Source organism: Haplochromis burtoni, unplaced genomic scaffold (genome assembly GCF_018398535.1).
Source record: "Haplochromis burtoni strain Fernald_Lab_line unplaced genomic scaffold, NCSU_Asbu1 Contig_22, whole genome shotgun sequence".
Lineage (NCBI taxonomy): Eukaryota > Metazoa > Chordata > Actinopteri > Cichliformes > Cichlidae > Haplochromis > Haplochromis burtoni.
The window spans coordinates 668,468-684,076 of NW_024582383.1; the positions used below are offsets into that span (position 1 = coordinate 668,468).

General features: G+C 50.5%; 2 protein-coding genes across 8 annotated transcripts in view; one reads left to right on the forward strand and one right to left on the reverse strand.

The window, feature by feature from the left end:
• The window catches only part of cdc42bpab (CDC42 binding protein kinase alpha (DMPK-like) b), a 69,197-nt gene extending 57,153 nt beyond the window's left edge, over positions 1 to 12,044 (forward strand). For 2 of the 7 annotated variants that reach the window (XM_042218665.1, XM_042218667.1), the window contains 20 exons: positions 427 to 465; positions 810 to 929; positions 1,223 to 1,303; positions 1,382 to 1,487; positions 1,577 to 1,713; positions 1,859 to 1,998; positions 2,358 to 2,439; positions 2,653 to 2,872; positions 3,118 to 3,180; positions 3,269 to 3,522; positions 3,662 to 3,786; positions 3,863 to 4,077; positions 4,239 to 4,336; positions 5,800 to 5,884; positions 6,244 to 6,367; positions 6,609 to 6,726; positions 6,958 to 7,075; positions 7,165 to 7,322; positions 8,056 to 8,130; positions 9,242 to 12,044. In XM_042218665.1, coding sequence (XP_042074599.1) covers positions 427 to 465; positions 810 to 929; positions 1,223 to 1,303; positions 1,382 to 1,487; positions 1,577 to 1,713; positions 1,859 to 1,998; positions 2,358 to 2,439; positions 2,653 to 2,872; positions 3,118 to 3,180; positions 3,269 to 3,522; positions 3,662 to 3,786; positions 3,863 to 4,077; positions 4,239 to 4,336; positions 5,800 to 5,884; positions 6,244 to 6,367; positions 6,609 to 6,726; positions 6,958 to 7,075; positions 7,165 to 7,322; positions 8,056 to 8,130; positions 9,242 to 9,373 — 2,490 coding nt within the window. In that variant the 3' untranslated portion in view covers positions 9,374 to 12,044. The remainder of the gene's footprint in view (positions 1 to 426; positions 466 to 809; positions 930 to 1,222; positions 1,304 to 1,381; positions 1,488 to 1,576; positions 1,714 to 1,858; positions 1,999 to 2,357; positions 2,440 to 2,652; positions 2,873 to 3,117; positions 3,181 to 3,268; positions 3,523 to 3,661; positions 3,787 to 3,862; positions 4,078 to 4,238; positions 4,337 to 5,799; positions 5,885 to 6,243; positions 6,368 to 6,608; positions 6,727 to 6,957; positions 7,076 to 7,164; positions 7,323 to 8,055; positions 8,131 to 9,241) is intronic. The other 5 variants (XM_042218668.1, XM_005917127.3, XM_042218666.1 and 2 more) reach the window with 4 other exon arrangements.
• Positions 12,045 to 12,081: 37 nt separating this feature from the next.
• The window catches only part of fzd3a (frizzled class receptor 3a), a gene marked incomplete in the record, with an annotated part of 30,537 nt that continues 27,009 nt past the window's right edge, over positions 12,082 to 15,609 (reverse strand). The window contains 2 exon segments of the mRNA XM_042218670.1: positions 12,082 to 13,365; positions 13,447 to 13,704. Coding sequence (XP_042074604.1) covers positions 13,107 to 13,365; positions 13,447 to 13,704 — 517 coding nt within the window.

A 15,609-nucleotide genomic window follows, 5' to 3' on the forward strand; every position in this document is an offset into this window, starting at 1 on the left:
CTGCAGCACAACCCTCATGGATACATGAATCTAATGCAGTGCTTCCCAACCAGGCTCGCTGTGGCCCCAGTGTGGCCCCAGTGTGGCCCCAGTGTGGCCCCAGTGTGGCCCCAGTGTGGCATTGCACAGTTCATTTGACTGAAACAAGCAGCTTGAATTCAACAAAGCGACTGAACTGAAAAATGTTTGAGCAGCAGCTGATGGATCCAGGTGTGGTGGATCATGAGCTAGAGCTGTTAGAAATGTAAATCGATGGTTTTCTATTAGTTTCATTTTGCTGCAGAGGAAACGCTGCATCGGTCGGGAATCACGGGTCTAATGTAGAACAGCCTTTTCTCCCGTTTTCATGTCTCCCTGAGTCTGTTTAAAGATGTTTTCAGCCTTTCTGACTCATCTGTGTCTCTGCCTCTCCTCCTGCCACTGAAGCACTCGCCGTCCGTCGGCCCAGCTAGCAAAGGCAGACGTGTAAGCACCATCACAGATGTGTAGTCTTGTCACGCTGGTTCATTTGTGTGTTTGCATGGCAGGTGTTTGAATTTGTCCGATTGTGCCTGTCTGTGGTGCTGCAGGTGCTTTGTTTGCATGGTTTCTGGTGGATGCATGTGTGACACTGTTGTGCTTTGAAAGCTCAGTGAATGTGTTTGCTGTGTGTATTATGGTGACAGCCCTTTCCTATTAGCATGAATGCTGGCTAGGTGGTTTGTGTCACTAATCTGTTCGTCTTCATTTTCCCTCGTCGCCTTCCTTTTACACCTTCCTCCCTCTCCTCCCGTTTGTCGCACCTTTCTTACTGTCCTCTCTCTCCACAGGTGGACTCTGTGGATAACTTCACCCCCTCCAACACTCCGTCTCGGGAAGATGACCCCAAGTCCCACCTTAAGCCCCGCTCTCGTTCACCTTCCATGGCTAGTGACATGGAGCCAATAGAGGTTAGACATTCCCTAAATCTGGGCAAGAAACCCACAGCTCCAGGGTCTCAGCCTCGTTTGCTGACCAGCAGCACATGAGCCGCCAGTGCTTTCAGACTGAGGTTAAATATTATGCAGCAAGTAAACATCAGAGAAAAATCACTGGCAGCTCGTTTGTCCTGCATGGCGATGATCTTCTCATGGCTGAACATCTGTGTGATCCTGAAGCTCCAGCAAGCTTGTTCTTTGCGACACAACGATTCTTTTTATAGGACGAAACAGTGATGATGTTCTTTGTGTTGTTGTTCACGTAGTTGATCGATCATCCTCGCTCAGTTCAGACGCCCACCATGCGCTCAGGAGGTTATGGCAGTATCGGGCGCTCCTCACCTAAGGTTGGTCATCGGTTACTCGCTGCTGAACGACCACGGCTCAAGTTTCTGTTTGCTAACCGCTCGTTATGTCCTCTGCAGCCCAAAGCACATCAGTTTGTAGTGAAGACATTCAACACACCCACCAAGTGTAACCAGTGCACCTCTCTGATGGTGGGGCTCATCCGTCAAGGCTGTACGTGCGAAGGTGAGCGCGAGAGGAACGGACGGGGGTGTTTGACACGATTCAGTTCTCCTACAGTCACAGCCCTGACCCGTCTCCCTCTGTGCTTCTAGTATGCAACTTTTCCTGCCATGTAACGTGTGCGGACAAAGCTCCAGCTGTGTGCCCCGTGCCGCAGGACCAGACCAAGGGCCCGCTGGGCATCGACCCTCAGAGGGGGATCGGTACTGCTTACGAAGGACACGTCAGGGTGAGTGAAGCCTCAGAGACCTGCGAGGCTCTAAAGAACGCAAATGTGTGCAGGATCCTCGCTGTTTAGACGTGAAACCGCTGGTGCGGACGCTTCGTGAGATGCAGGACTGATCGCACTGACGCACAGATCTGTTTGTTTGCAGGTGCCCAAACCAACCGGGGTGAAAAAGGGCTGGCAGAGGGCGATGGCTGTGGTCTGTGACTTTAAATTGTTCCTCTATGAACTGGGAGAAGGAAAAGCAACACAGCCAAGTGTGGTCGTCAGTCAAGTCATAGACATGAGGTAAAAACTCCTGAAACTAAGAAATGCTTTAAGCGTTTGAGGAAGAATTGCCTGCTTCAGTTTGTAGTTTCTAAGTAAATGTCAGTAAAAGTCACCAGAACGTGACTTTTGTGTTTGGATAAAACGTGTTTTACAGACGCATGCGAGTAAATTATGATGGAAATCTTTGTTTTCTGACACATTTAAGCCCAAAGATTCATTTAAAAAAGAGAAAAATGAATCTGTCGTTAAAATAAAGTGGAGCTCGGCCATCAGCTGGTGTCCAGTCCGTAGCACGCTTACAGTCGATGGGTTTCTTCAACATGTTTTAGTGACGAGCATCGATGAAATGTAAACACTGACCTCCATCTTTCACCCAGGGATGAAGAGTTTTCAGTCAGTTCAGTCCTGGCCTCTGATGTCATCCACGCCAGCCGCAAGGACATTCCCTGTATATTCAGAGTGAGTACCTGTCCACGCCGTAAAGCGGCTCCTGGAGGTTAAAGGTCAGGGCTGTGTGCACAGTCATGTTTCTAATGATTGTCTTGCTTTGGATGTCGTTGCCAAAGGAACCATATTATGACAACTGGATGAACTTGAAGAAGAGATGCATCAAACGCCAAAATCTCTTTCAAACACATAATGCGAGCCTTCATCATCCTCCTCTTTCCTCAGGTGACGGCGTCCCAGCTGTCCCCCTCCAGCAGCCACAAGCCCTCCATCCTGATCCTGGCCGACAGCGACCAGGAGAGGACCAAGTGGGTGGGCCTCCTCAACGAGCTCCACCGCATCCTGAAGAGGAACAAGCTCAAGGAGCGCTTCGTCTACGTCCCCAAGGAGGCTTACGACAGCACCCTGCCCCTCATCAAGACGACACAGTCTGCTGCTATCATAGGTGGGCGCTCAACCCTCAGCAAGTGTTAAAATGGCGACCCACAAACTCTTTGTGTTGTCGTCTGAGCCGAGTGCAGTCGTGTTTTAGAAATGCACCGTTTAATCATCACAGCTGTTACCTGCTGTCAGACAAACACCCTCCCAGCACTTTGTTGAGCGTTTTGACCGCGAAGAAAGCAGCTGAAAGTTGTCAGTACAGTCTTTCTCCTTAGCGCTGCTGTCTCACCTCTTTCGTTTCACTCTCAGATCACGAGCGCGTCGCCCTGGGCAACGAGGAAGGCCTTTTTGTCATCCATGTCACCAAAGATGGTAGGATCTTTGTTGGTGTTCCCGGTTGTGCGACTCGTGTTGCCTCTGCTTTCTGCCTCGTTTCCCTCACTCCTCCTTCTGTCCTCAGAGATAATCCGGGTGGGGGACAACAAGAAGGTGCACCACATTGACCTGATGCTCCAGGAGCAGCTGCTGGCGGTCATCTCCGGCAGGAACCGCCACGTCCGCCTCTTCCCCTCGCAGGCCCTGGACGGCCGTGAGACCGAGTTCTACAAGCTGGCAGAGACGAAAGGCTGCCAGACCATGGTGTCGGGTCCGGTCCGCAACGGCTCGATCACCTGCCTCTGCGTGGCCATGAAGAATAAAATCATATGTTACGAGGTCAGAAAAAGCTCACTCTCGCTAACCCTCGAGGCTTCTGCCACTGCTCACTTGATGTGACTTGATGTGACTTGATGTGACTTGATGTGACTTGATGTGACTTGATGTGACTTGCTGTGACTTGCTGACACTCCTGCAGGTGAATAAGAGTAAAATGCGTCACCGTCGGCTGCGGGAGCTGCAGGCCCCGGGGCCGGTTCAGTGGATGGGTCTGCTCAGTGAGCGTCTCTGTGTGGGCTATCCGTCTGGCTTCATGCGCTACAGGTACTTTACATCATTACAGCTGCGATCCCCTTCAGCGTACATGAGTCTGACTTTGTGCTCCTGAAACCCTCCACAGTGTCCATGGGGACATGTCCCCTGTCAGCCTGCTCCACGCTGAGGACCACACACTGGCCTTCATCCCTCAGCAGGGCCTGGACGCCCTCTGTGCCGTGGAGATCTCCAGCAAGGAGCTGCTGCTGTGCTTCAGTGCCATCGGGGTGTACGTGGACTCACAGGGCCGCAGGTCGCGGCAGCAGGAGCTCATGTGGCCGGCTGTGCCCATCGCTGCCTGTGAGTGCGCGCAGTTTGATACACAGATGTGTGAATGCGACACGTGTGTGCGGGCCGTCACCCTGTGCTTATACAAGTCAGCGTGACTGTTGGGCTCTTACAGGATGTTGTTTGTGTACTTTTTATCTGAAAGAGTGACACTGCTGTATTATGTTCCTCAGGCTACAACGCCCCCTACCTGTCCGTGTACAGCGAGAACGCCGTGGACGTGTTTGATGTCAACACCATGGAGTGGATTCAGACCATCCCGGTCAAAAAGGTCGGTGTGGAAGTGACCGAAGCTTCAGCAGCTTTGGAAATAGCTCAGTCTGACCTTTGATGGCTGCACAGATCAGTCGGCTTTAAACACGTGTGTGTGTGTGTCTGTGTGTGAGTGTGTCTGTGTGTGTGTGTGTCTGTGTGTGTGTGTGTGTGTCTGTGTGTGTGTGTGTGTGTGTGTGTGTTGTCTGTGTGTGTCTGTCTCTGTGTGTGTGTTGTCTGTGTGTGTGTGTGTGTGTCTGTGTGTGTGTGTGTGTCTGTGTGTGTGTTTGTGTCTCTGTGTGTGTGTGTGTGTGTCTGTGTGTGTCTGTGTGTGTCTGTCTGTCTGTGTGTGTTGTGTGTGTGTGTGTGCGTGTGTGTGTGTCTGTGTGTGTGTGTTGTGTGTGTCTGTGTGTGTGTGTGTTGTGTGTGTCTGTGTGTGTGTGTCTGTGTGTGTGTGTGTGTGTGTGTGTCTGTGTGTGTCTGTGTGTCTGTGTGTGTGTGTCTGTGTGTGTGTGTCTGTGTGTGTGTGTGTCTGTGTGTGTGTGTCTGTGTGTGTACTGTGTGTGTGTGTGTGTGTGTGTGTCTGAGCGGGAGCGTGTGTGTGTGTGTGTGTGTGTGTGTGTGTGTGTGTGTGTGTGTGTGTGTGTCGTGTGTGTGTCTTTGTGTGAGTGTGAGAGTGTCTGTGTGTGTGTGTGTGTCTTTGTGTGTCTGTGTGTGTGTGTGTCTGTCTGTGTGTTGTGTGTGTCTGTGTGTGTGTGTGTCTGTGAGCGTGTGTGTGAGTGTGTGTGTGTGTGTGTGTGTGTGTGTGTGTGCGTGTGTGTGTGTGCGTGTGTGTGTCTGTGGACTCTGCGTGTCTGTGAGAGACGCGTTGTCTGTGCGTGCTCGAGCGCGGTGGTGTGTGTGAGCTGCCGTGCTGCTGTGTCGTTGGAAAACAAAGACGCGTCCCCGGGGCCCCGAGTGTGCTGAGTGTGTGTGTGTGAGAGCGTGTGTGTGTGTGAGTGCGCGTGTGTGTGTGTGAGCGCGTGTGTGTGAGCGCGTGTGTGTGAGCGCGTGTGTGTGAGAGCGCGTGTGTGTGTGAGTGTGCGTGTGTTGCGTGTGTGTGGTGTGTGCGTGTGTGTCTGTGTGTGTGAGCGCGCGTGTGTGTGTGTGTGTGAGCGCGTGTGTGTGTGTGAGCGCGCGTGTGTTGAGCGCGTGTGTGTGTGAGAGGTGTGTGTGTGAGAGCGTGTGTGTGTGTGAGTCGTGTGTGTGTGTGTGAGAGCGTGTGTGTGTGTGCGCGTGTGTGTGAGCGCGTGTGTGTGAGCGCGAGTGTGTGTGAGCGCGTGTGTGTGAGAGCGCGTGTGTGTGAGAGCGTGGTGTGTGGGTGAGTGTGTGTGCGTGTGTCTGTGTGTGAGCGTGTGTGTGTGTGTGAGGTGACTCCAGGGACTAAACTCACACGTTGGTCTGAATCTCAGCAGGTTTGCTGATCTCTCTCTTCCCCTCCAGATGCGACCTCTGAATGTGGACGGCTCTCTGAACCTGCTGGGGCTGGAAACCGTGCGCCTTATCTACTTTAGGAACAAGATGGCCGGTAAGATCGCTCTCTGTGCCGTGTGAGGTGAAGAATTCGTCCTCGGTCTCTTTTTAGCATTTTGCTGTTAAATGTCTTTATTATTAAGCGTAGGATTACCTGCAAACTACTGCAGTGGCAGGTCAGGATGCAGCTGATGTGAGCTGCTTATATGACAGCGTAAGACCAAATTACAGCGTGACAAAGGTCAGGTGTGCGCTGGGCCGTCATCACGACCCTCACAGATGGAAGCAGCTGATGTTTGTGTCACGTGCAATAAGTTAAAGGAAGTCTCATAAAAACAAGCGCTCCTCTCTGTTGCCAGTTTGAATCTGTGTCCAGCATCAGCAGCCAAACGATGATCTTTGTTGATCTTTCAGAGGGCGACGAGCTGGTCGTCCCGGAGACGTCAGACAACAGCCGGAAGCAGATGGTGCGCAGCATGAACAACAAGAGACGCTACTCCTTCAGAGTGCCCGAAGAGGAGCGACTTCAGCAGAGGAGGTAGTTTACCTGAAGCTCTGTACTCGCCGCCAGGAGCTCTCGGAGAATTCGCCGTTATTTCCCCAAAGCTGCTCTCACCACGTTCTGTTACTCTGAGCTGCTTTCCAATGCTGATGATGGCCTGTGCCCGATGGTTGCGATCTGTATTTTTAACTGAACCAGCCGTATTAGCATCATCCTTGTAGGGAGGAAAAACCTCTTTGCTCTCTTTGACGCGCTGATCCTGTGTCTGTGTTTCCAGAGAGATGCTGCGAGATCCCGAGATGAGGAACAAACTGATCTCCAATCCAACCAACTTCAACCACGTGGCTCACATGGGACCAGGAGATGGGATCCAGATCCTGAAGGATCTGCCCATGGTACCTCTGCAAACACACCAACATGCTTCCTTATCCTGTCACGTGAGCGTGCCATCCCTGACATACTGAAGCCCCCCCCCCCCACACTGACACTGTCTGGTCCTGAGTTGTGTGTCTGTAGAGAGCATGCATCATGTTTTTCTGCCCTGTGTGTGTGTTTACGTGCACCCTCCTCACTCCTCTCCCCCCGCACTGCACTCTGTGTGTGTGTTTTCTGCGTGTTTAAACCAGAACGTCCGTGTTCAGGATAGCCGAGCGGGGTTCAGCGGCTCCGTCAGCATTCCCTCCATCACCAAGAACCGGGCCGAGCCGGGCCGCTCCATGAGTGCCAGCAGCGGACTGGGCATACGTGAGTACCTGCAGTCGTGCTAGAGCTCACGTTCGGGGAGGTTCGTCTGTCTGTGGCTTCATGTCCGCCGCCTCCTCTCGTCTCCGCAGGCTCGTCCTCGCAGAATGGCAGCGCTCTGCGCAGGGAGCTGTCAGGAGGAAGCTACGGGTCCAAACGCCAGACCATGACCTCTCCTTCCGAGAGCTCCCTGTCCTCTGGCGGAGGGGTGGACTGCGGTGATGCTCCGCTCTCACAGTTCGACAGAGAGGTCAGTGAACGTGCAGCTTCATGTGAGGTTGACTCTGAGTTTTTTAGTTAGTGTTTGTTTGGACGAAACATTTTGTTTATTACTCAGTTTTTACTGGCTGTTGGCTCGAACCTGCAACATCGTGTCAATCAAACATCAGCTTCGTATGACGTCCACATAGAGACGGCTGTTTTCTTGTCGTGAGCTTTAGCAGGTAGACATTATCAGCAGAAACTGCCTGTACTCCCCTTTGAACCAAACTCCTCCATCAGTCACGAGCATCCCGACATCTGCAGGCCGCGCTCCTCATCCCATCGCTCCGCAGGTGTTAGCTCCCTGTGATGTCAGCAGAGGCCGTTATTGCCGTGATTCTTGCTTTTAGCTTTTAGGTCGGATGAGAGCCAATCAGACTCCAGTCTGGCACTGGTGGTGCAACATCGCTCATAATGGTTTCCGGCAACATCACTTCTAAGTTGTTTTCACTCGCATGAAGTGACTCTGATCGAGAGTACAGGAAAAAATAAAAACAGCAATTATGGGCGACGTCTGCCCCCCCCCGACCCCCTGTCATTCCCCCTGCTGGTCCTCCCTTCCCATTGGACGTTGTCAACTCCATCCTGCCCCATCTCGCCTCCCTCCATCGTAACTCAGCTGTTCCCTGCTTCGTGCCTGTCCCCCTCCCTTTCCCCTCATCCCTCCCCACCCCAGCATGTTGTCTGTGGGCTGGGCGCTGAGTCTGAACTCTCCTCTGCAGTGGCAGGCAGTCTCACCGTCGGAGAAGACCCCCGATCTGAAAAGGGCTTTAAGGACCCTGCTTAGTAAGATGAAGGTAACGTCAACAGCTGCAAACACACAACTGAGAGCACCGTGTCACTGTGTATCTCACACACACACACACACACACACACCACTGAGTCGCCTTCGCTGCACCATTTCAGCGCCGTCACATCAGCAGCCTCTGATTGGTTTGTTGCATCTCTCAGCTGCACCATCTGGCCTTCGTGTCATCGCCTTTCGTTGCCGATGGAGTGGCGCGGCGCTGCTTCACCATCGCTAATCACAGAGCATGTGTGCTTCCATACTGCCCCCCGATGGCCTGCCCATGTTTCCTAACCAGGAGCTGTCAGCTCAGAGCACAACCAGACCTCTGGTTACTCAGCAGGTGATGGGAAATGAATACATAGTAAAGGAACGATGTCACAAACTTGAATAAACAGATAAATTTATTGGCATTAATAATCCACACAAGTTTTCAATGCATGATGTTTCCTCGTTATATTGGTGGTGCCCCAGGAGGCCCCTGGTTGTAAGACTGCCGTCACACACAAAGGAAAAAACTTCTCTCATGACAGAGAACAAGAGTGTGCATGCTTGAGCGTGTCAGGTCGATGTGGGCGGGAGCAGTGTAGCTGCGCCTTTGCTGCCCATCTACACGGACTCCTGCAGCTGTGCTTCGTGTAGCGGTAGTGTGACTGTGCTCTTTAGTGTTTTATAGGTGGCGTGTGTTTAGATGGGATATAAATAGACGATTGGATCGGTGAACTGTAAGAAACGTACATTACAGTGTATGAAACACCCAGGACATCAGTGAGCTGGAAGGAGCCTCACACGCTGTACAAGGGTGGAGCAAGCCCACACACACCACCAGCTCGGCCTGCCTGCATGTTTGTTTTCCTTCAGCTGATCATTTCTGGTCAATCGAGCCGTTCATCTGCATAAGCGGAAGACGAGGCGGGGGCGGGTCAGCGTCACTCAGTCTGACTTCCTGTCTGCCCCGCCGTCACAAAAAGCAGATTAATGAGCAGTGCATGTGCAGCAAGCACTCGTCATCAGTAGCTGTTAGGAGCAGACAGAGGCGCAGCTTCATCTGTTGTACGCGTCCCGGTTTACTTTGTGGAAGGGATCGTCTAATTTCTCCAACTCTTCCCTCTTTCCTCCAGGATTCGGACTCCCCGCGCCACTCCACGGCCTCCAACAGCTCCACCTTCAGCAGCCCTCCCAGCCCGGCCTCCCCACACAAGACCAAGTCCCTGTCCTTGGAGAGCACAGAAAGGATGGGCTGGGACACATGAGCCCCCAGCGGTCCATCCGACCCCCCTCACCCACCCACCGACTGACCCATCAACGACCCACCCACCGACAGCACAGGACTCCAAATTCTCCAACTCTTCCTTTTTTTGAATATTGTTCCCTCACTGCCCAGAGAACTGCACCTCCTGCCCATCACTCCCTCCCAAAGAAGATTTGTCCCACTTTACCCCCCCACACTATGTCTCAGCGTTCTTCCACAGTGGGGCCGAAACACTCGCTAGACAGCGAGGGACAAGCTATCAAATGCTATCAGTGGTGTACATGTGGGTGCTGATGTTTGGCTTGTGTGTGTGAGTGTGTGAGAGAGAAGGTGTGTGTGTGTGATGTCGGGCAGGTGATGCAGGAACAGGAAGCTCCCATTTTGGCTCTTTTTGGTCAACTTGTCGAGATTCACTGAGAGACTCTTAAAAAGTCACGATGCAATCCAAAAAGAAGATGAAATATTATTGAGAGCAGAAGGTTTGTACTTGTACATAGGACCCGCCGGGATTCAGGGGACAGTGTTTTAATTTATTTATCAATCATAGACGAGGAAAAGGAGCTCTGCTGCTTTGTGGCCGAAGCAGACGGGTGGAGTTACCCCCCCCCCACCTGCTTTCTCTCTGGGTGCTGCAAAAAGATAAAAAAAAGGAATTATTTTATTTTTTGCTCCTGATACTAAGTGCAGCGACTTTATAACATTTTTAATTTCCACCATCAGCAAAAAGCTCCAACAGCGGCTCCTGTGACATCACACGACAAACTCATTTGGTTCCCCAGAGCGAACGACATCATCAGGGGTGCGCGTCCTCCGTCGTGGGCGCTCCACGCTGTCCAGCCAAAACTCCCGTCACAGTCATGTACATAGGTTCAGAGTAGAGAGTAATATATGATAAGGAAAATACTATAGAGAACTACACGGGGCGGGAAACTCCTCCTTTATTTTCCCGCTTTTGTTTGGAGTGATTCCGGGTTGTTTCGCACTCGAAGCCATTTTAAAACCACTTCTTTTGTTTTTACTGATTAATTTTAGATTTGTTTCTTTTCATGTTGTTTCTATGACGTGCGCATCCCTCCCCTCCACTTCATATGAGTGGGGGGAAAAAAGCTGACTTGTGTATCGGCACTGCTGCCTGTACACAGACGCACACAGACGCACACAGACACAGACGCACACAGACACAGACGCACACAGACACACACGCACACAGACACACACGCACACAGACACACACGCACACAGACACACACACAGACACACAGACACACACACAGACACACACACAGGCGGTTGTTGCCTTGTTGTGCTCCTCTGACTGTTGGCGGTGTTTGAAAGGTCGCTGAGATGAGCTCTGTTTCACCAAATACGGACACAACAGGGAGGCGCCGCGACTTTGCTCGTTCCAACCAACGTTTTAATGACTCGTGAAAATTTGTAAGAGGAGGGATTAAAAAAATGAGAATGTAAACAGTGCGAGGAAGTCACACCTGGGTTTGTGTTCTGGAGGCGATGGAGTAAATGACCTCTGCCTGTTGTTGTTGTGTGACCTGAACAGGGCCGGAGCTCTGAGCCGCCTCCACGGCACTACTTTACTCTACTTTACTTTACTTTACTTTTCCTTTGTCAGTGGAAAGGCCTTTAAAAAAATAGAAGAGGGGGAAACGGTGTGGCAGCTTCTGGCAGCAGAGCAGGGCATTCACAGCCAAAAACCTGTTACCTCTGTTCATCTCCTGTAGGCATTTTGACCCGCGGGACACGGCGGCGTGGCATCAAAGAACCCACAGAGGGTTTGAGCCTCGCTCCACATGATTCCACTCGTCCTGTTTGTCAGAAAGGGAAAACTCTTCAGTGGTCATTCCCCCGTGGAAACACAGCAAAGAGCTGCAAACAGCTCATTCCAGGTGTTCTTATTTTTATTATTTTTTAATTTGCAGAGAGGTTTAGAGCTCCCAGCTGGTTTTACTCCAAATATCTTAGAACTTTTTTTAAGCTAGTGACTCCTTCGTTCCTGCGACGAGTTCATCTGCAGAACGACGAGCCGGTGTGTGAGGTGTTAGCCAGGCGGCGTCTGTTTTTCATTTTTGGCCAATACTGTGCAGAAAATCTGATCCTAGATGTCCCGGTTCAAAGAGAGCGAGAAGGGGAAACTCAGGAAACAAATTTTCAGTCAGATGAGCGCGATCGAGGTGCGTTTGATTCATTTGATGGATGGGCAGCAGTAAGTGAGGGAATGTGACCCGGGTGGAGGCGGCAGCGAGTATTGGGTGACAGGTGGCTTCATGGCCGAAGTGCCGCAATTTAAAGAAATGGAAACGCCTTTACATTTCAGTGAGGTCTTATCTCCAGTACCTTCTATATTGTTTTGCTCTTTCATATCATATTCCACTTTGTTTTCTAGGATTGCTTTGTAATAATTTGTACAGTTTTGCATGTTATAGATGTAATCATTTGTTTTCGGTTTGTCGTTTTATTCTTTTTGGAGCGGTTTGGGTGTTTTACTGAGGATAACCCACTACAGCTGATGTAGATTCTTTTTTTGCACAAAAATATTTAAGGTGTAAGGTCAAAACAAAAATAATGTATGGAAGCGGCTGCCACACTTACGTGGAGAACTCATTATATTAACCTGACTCCGATGTATTTCAATAAAGCGGAGGGCTGTTACAAATACACTCAGTGTTACCGTGTGCTCATTTCTCCTCAGGAAACATCAGAAGCTTTTGATTGTTTTGAAACTTTATTACAAATGACCAACAGGAATTCACTTTTTACATCTATGAACATGTTTTGCCTCTGGAGGAAACGTTGCTCTAACTTTAGTAAGGACACATTTGCAAACAGGACGGAGTAAATCTGCTCAAAGCGAACGTGTTCGGACGGAAAGGGAAGGTAAGCTGTGTTCAGGTGTCCGTACAGCTCCATGAAGGTCGCTGGTGATCTGCTTGAGGTCATTGAATCTGTGCTTCATCACCTCTGTTGGGTTTGTTCTCTTCGCAGTCATAAGGCAGGAGTTTGGATTCAGCATGTATACTCTGGATTTCAGCCCTTGGGTTTAAAACAGCAAAGCACAGACTGACATGATTTCCTTGTATCGTTCCAAACATTATTGCACAGGTGCAAGAAAACACTCACTAAAATCCAGCTTTTAAAATGAGGCGAGGCTTCTAGAAAGTTCAGCAGACTTAAAATGCCTTCGTGTGCAGAGTAGCAGGTTCAGATTCAGCAGAGATCTAAAAGCTGTGGATGGATCTGAGAACTTTCATTCAGTCGTTTCATCCTCTCACTGAAATCAGTTCTTCTCCTGATTGGCTGCCCCTCATAAACAGAAGAAAACCTGGAACAAGGGTAATAAATCTAAGCCCCACCCCCACCCCAAAAACCTCCCAAACACTAAAGACTAGAGGACGGCGCTCCAAATGTCTCGTGTCCATCATCGAAGTCCTTTTATACAAAGTAAGCCGCATCGTGCGGTCGGTCACATTTAGTTGTCTGGCTCAGTCGTCGTTCCCCGACTGGGTGGAGTTTAAAAACTGTGCTAAGATTCACACTGGAGGCTACGTCATAAAGCTGTGAGGATGTTTAAGGCAAAGATTTCTGTCCCGTGCCCCCCCCCCTCTGTAACCAGACTGTCACTAAGCTGATGCAGCATTTGTTTCATCGATATTTCAGCTCTGAGCTCCCAAACCCATCACAGTGGCTGCTCGTCGACATTCTCCTCCTCAGACTCCACCCCTTCAGGCGGTCGCTCCATCCTCCTCCAGGACTCTGTGGATCCCGTTTCTGGGCACGCCGAGAACCGCCGTGGCCCCGCTGCTCAGGTCCCTGATGCTGCTGTGGCGCGACTGGTTCTCGAGCCTCTGGGCGGAGCCGTGCCGCGACAGGCTGTCGAGGTGATTGGTGCTGCAGTGCCTGGACTGTGATTGGTGGTTTAGACGAGGCAGGCTCCCATATGGCAGCCGCTCGTCTGCGGCTCTGAAACTGGAGGCCGTGTATCTAAATGGAGAGGAGCAAAAATGAGCCTCGGGGCTGTGCGGGTGGGCGGGGTTAATGAAAGACCGCGATGTCAGAACCTACCTGCCGTCTCGCGAGCGGTGCAGGCTGCCGTGGTAGCTGCTCATCTTGGAGCGGGCGCTGCGCACGGAGCCGGCTCGGCTGGTGCTGGCGCTCGGCGGCTCGTCCAGCATGGCCAGGTGGGTGGAAGAGGCGTGGGTGGAGGTCCCTTGTGTGGATGTGCCCCGTGACTTCCTCACAATGGGGGTGTTGGGATCCCTGAGGAGCAGCTGGGTGAAGTCGGGCTCCTGGAGCACTTGTCGGCTATCGTTGACCATCCTGCTGCAGCAGGTGGAGGAAGAGGAGGAGGGGAGGGGTGGCAGGGAAAGATGCAGGGTGGAAGGGAGGGAGAGGGGGAAGGTGGAGGGGCGGTGGGTGTGGTAGAAGAGGATTGAGGAATGTGTGGAGCAGGCAACGGGAGAGGGGGTTAATGCTCTGTTTGGAGGGGAAGTGGTGCAGAGGAGGTGAAAGCCTCAGAAGGCGTCACTGCAGGGACACAAACTGAAGACTGAAATCAGGATCTGTTCACATTAAGCTCTGCGCTCACCTGCAGGTCCTCACATCAGGCTTAATGATACGTGTGTGAGACAGGTGCACACTCTGCATTTATAATGTGATAACTAAGCAAACGTGTTTTTATTTGTTATTTTGGGACCATGTGTGAGGAGCTCCGGAGCGTCAGCAGCTGCCCTGAAACAGCCGCGCTCCCATCAGCTGCTGTACACGCGCAACACAAAAGAAATGAAATCCAGGTCTCCTTAAAATAATATTTGAATCAGTATATGTGGAAACATTTCAGTTTGCCAAGCTGTAAAATGTTTGAACTGCAAATGTGTTTCGGGAAGAGAACGCGAGTCCTTGTTTAGTGTCTCCATTGACTACAGAACAGATTAGGAAGAGACAGGAAGTCCACATTTACAGCAAACTGCAGTCTGCTGTCTATCTGCACGATGTGTTGTTTCCCCAATATTAGTATCTCTTTACTGGTAAATCTATAATTAAATTCTCATTTATCAAGTCCTGAATAATCAGATCTTATAACACCAAATGATGCTGATGGAGCACTTTGCTCTCAGGCTGCTGGGTTCCTTCTGCTTCCTTTTTAAAAGTAGAATGGGAACCGGAGCCTTCAGCTTTCAGGCCCCTCGTCTGTGGAACCAGCTCCCAGTTTGGGTGTAGCAAACCCCCCCCCCCAGGGCTGGACCAGCAGATGCTGCCGTCGGTCCAGCCTGCTGAGACTCCCCATGTGTTGTCTTCTTGCTCCTGTAGTTGCTCATCACTGCCACAGATGGCCCCGCCCCTCCCTGAGCGTGGTTGTACTGAAGGCTTCTTCCTGTTAAAACGAGTTCTTCCTCCCTACTGTTGCCACCTGCTTGTTCACAAAAGCTGTGTCCCAATTCAGGGTCTGCACGCTGTAAGTACGCGCACTACGTACGGTGCGTACTATAAGTACGAGAAGTGCGGAAGTGAGAGGCTTGTGAAATGGGACGGTATACGCTTCGTCGCGCTGTTCAGGTTGCCTAGCAACCACGATACTAACCGCGAGAAACGTTTCATTCAGCTTTGTGTGACAGAAATGAAGGAGAAAAATGTTTTGTTGGTCATTTTTGTCATGACATCACTTTGATTAGTTGAGTATCTGAGGCTGCGACCACGGGACTGTAAACATGATTGTTGGGCTGAACAGTCATTTGAGATTAGCTAGTAAATAACAATTAGTTAATGTTGTTCATGTTCACTAAAGCCATCTCACTGTGGTGATGTCAGATTATTATGATTAGAGAGAGAGAGAGGCTCCATCTTATTAGGGAACTCCACATACATAAATGTAAATGTCAAAACTCAACCCCATCATTTAATGTGTTTTTGATTGAAATTGAATATTACTTAAACTCTCTTAAATTAACTTCCAATAAAAAAGGTTTATCATTGATTGAAATTCATTCAGAAATGTTTAACGACTGAGCTGTCACAACTTTCAAGTACAAAGTTGTTATGAAGTCTGTCACATTCCCCCCTTCTTTTTTTTATCGTTTATTTATTTATCCTTCTTATTTCATTGTACTGTAGATTGTTACTCTTATTTGCCTTGTATGTCTACTGTACAAACTGAACTGACTGACTGTTCGCTTTATAAGTTCAATAAAGAAAAAACCTCTTCGGCCGCTCCCTTCTGCCGTATTTTGC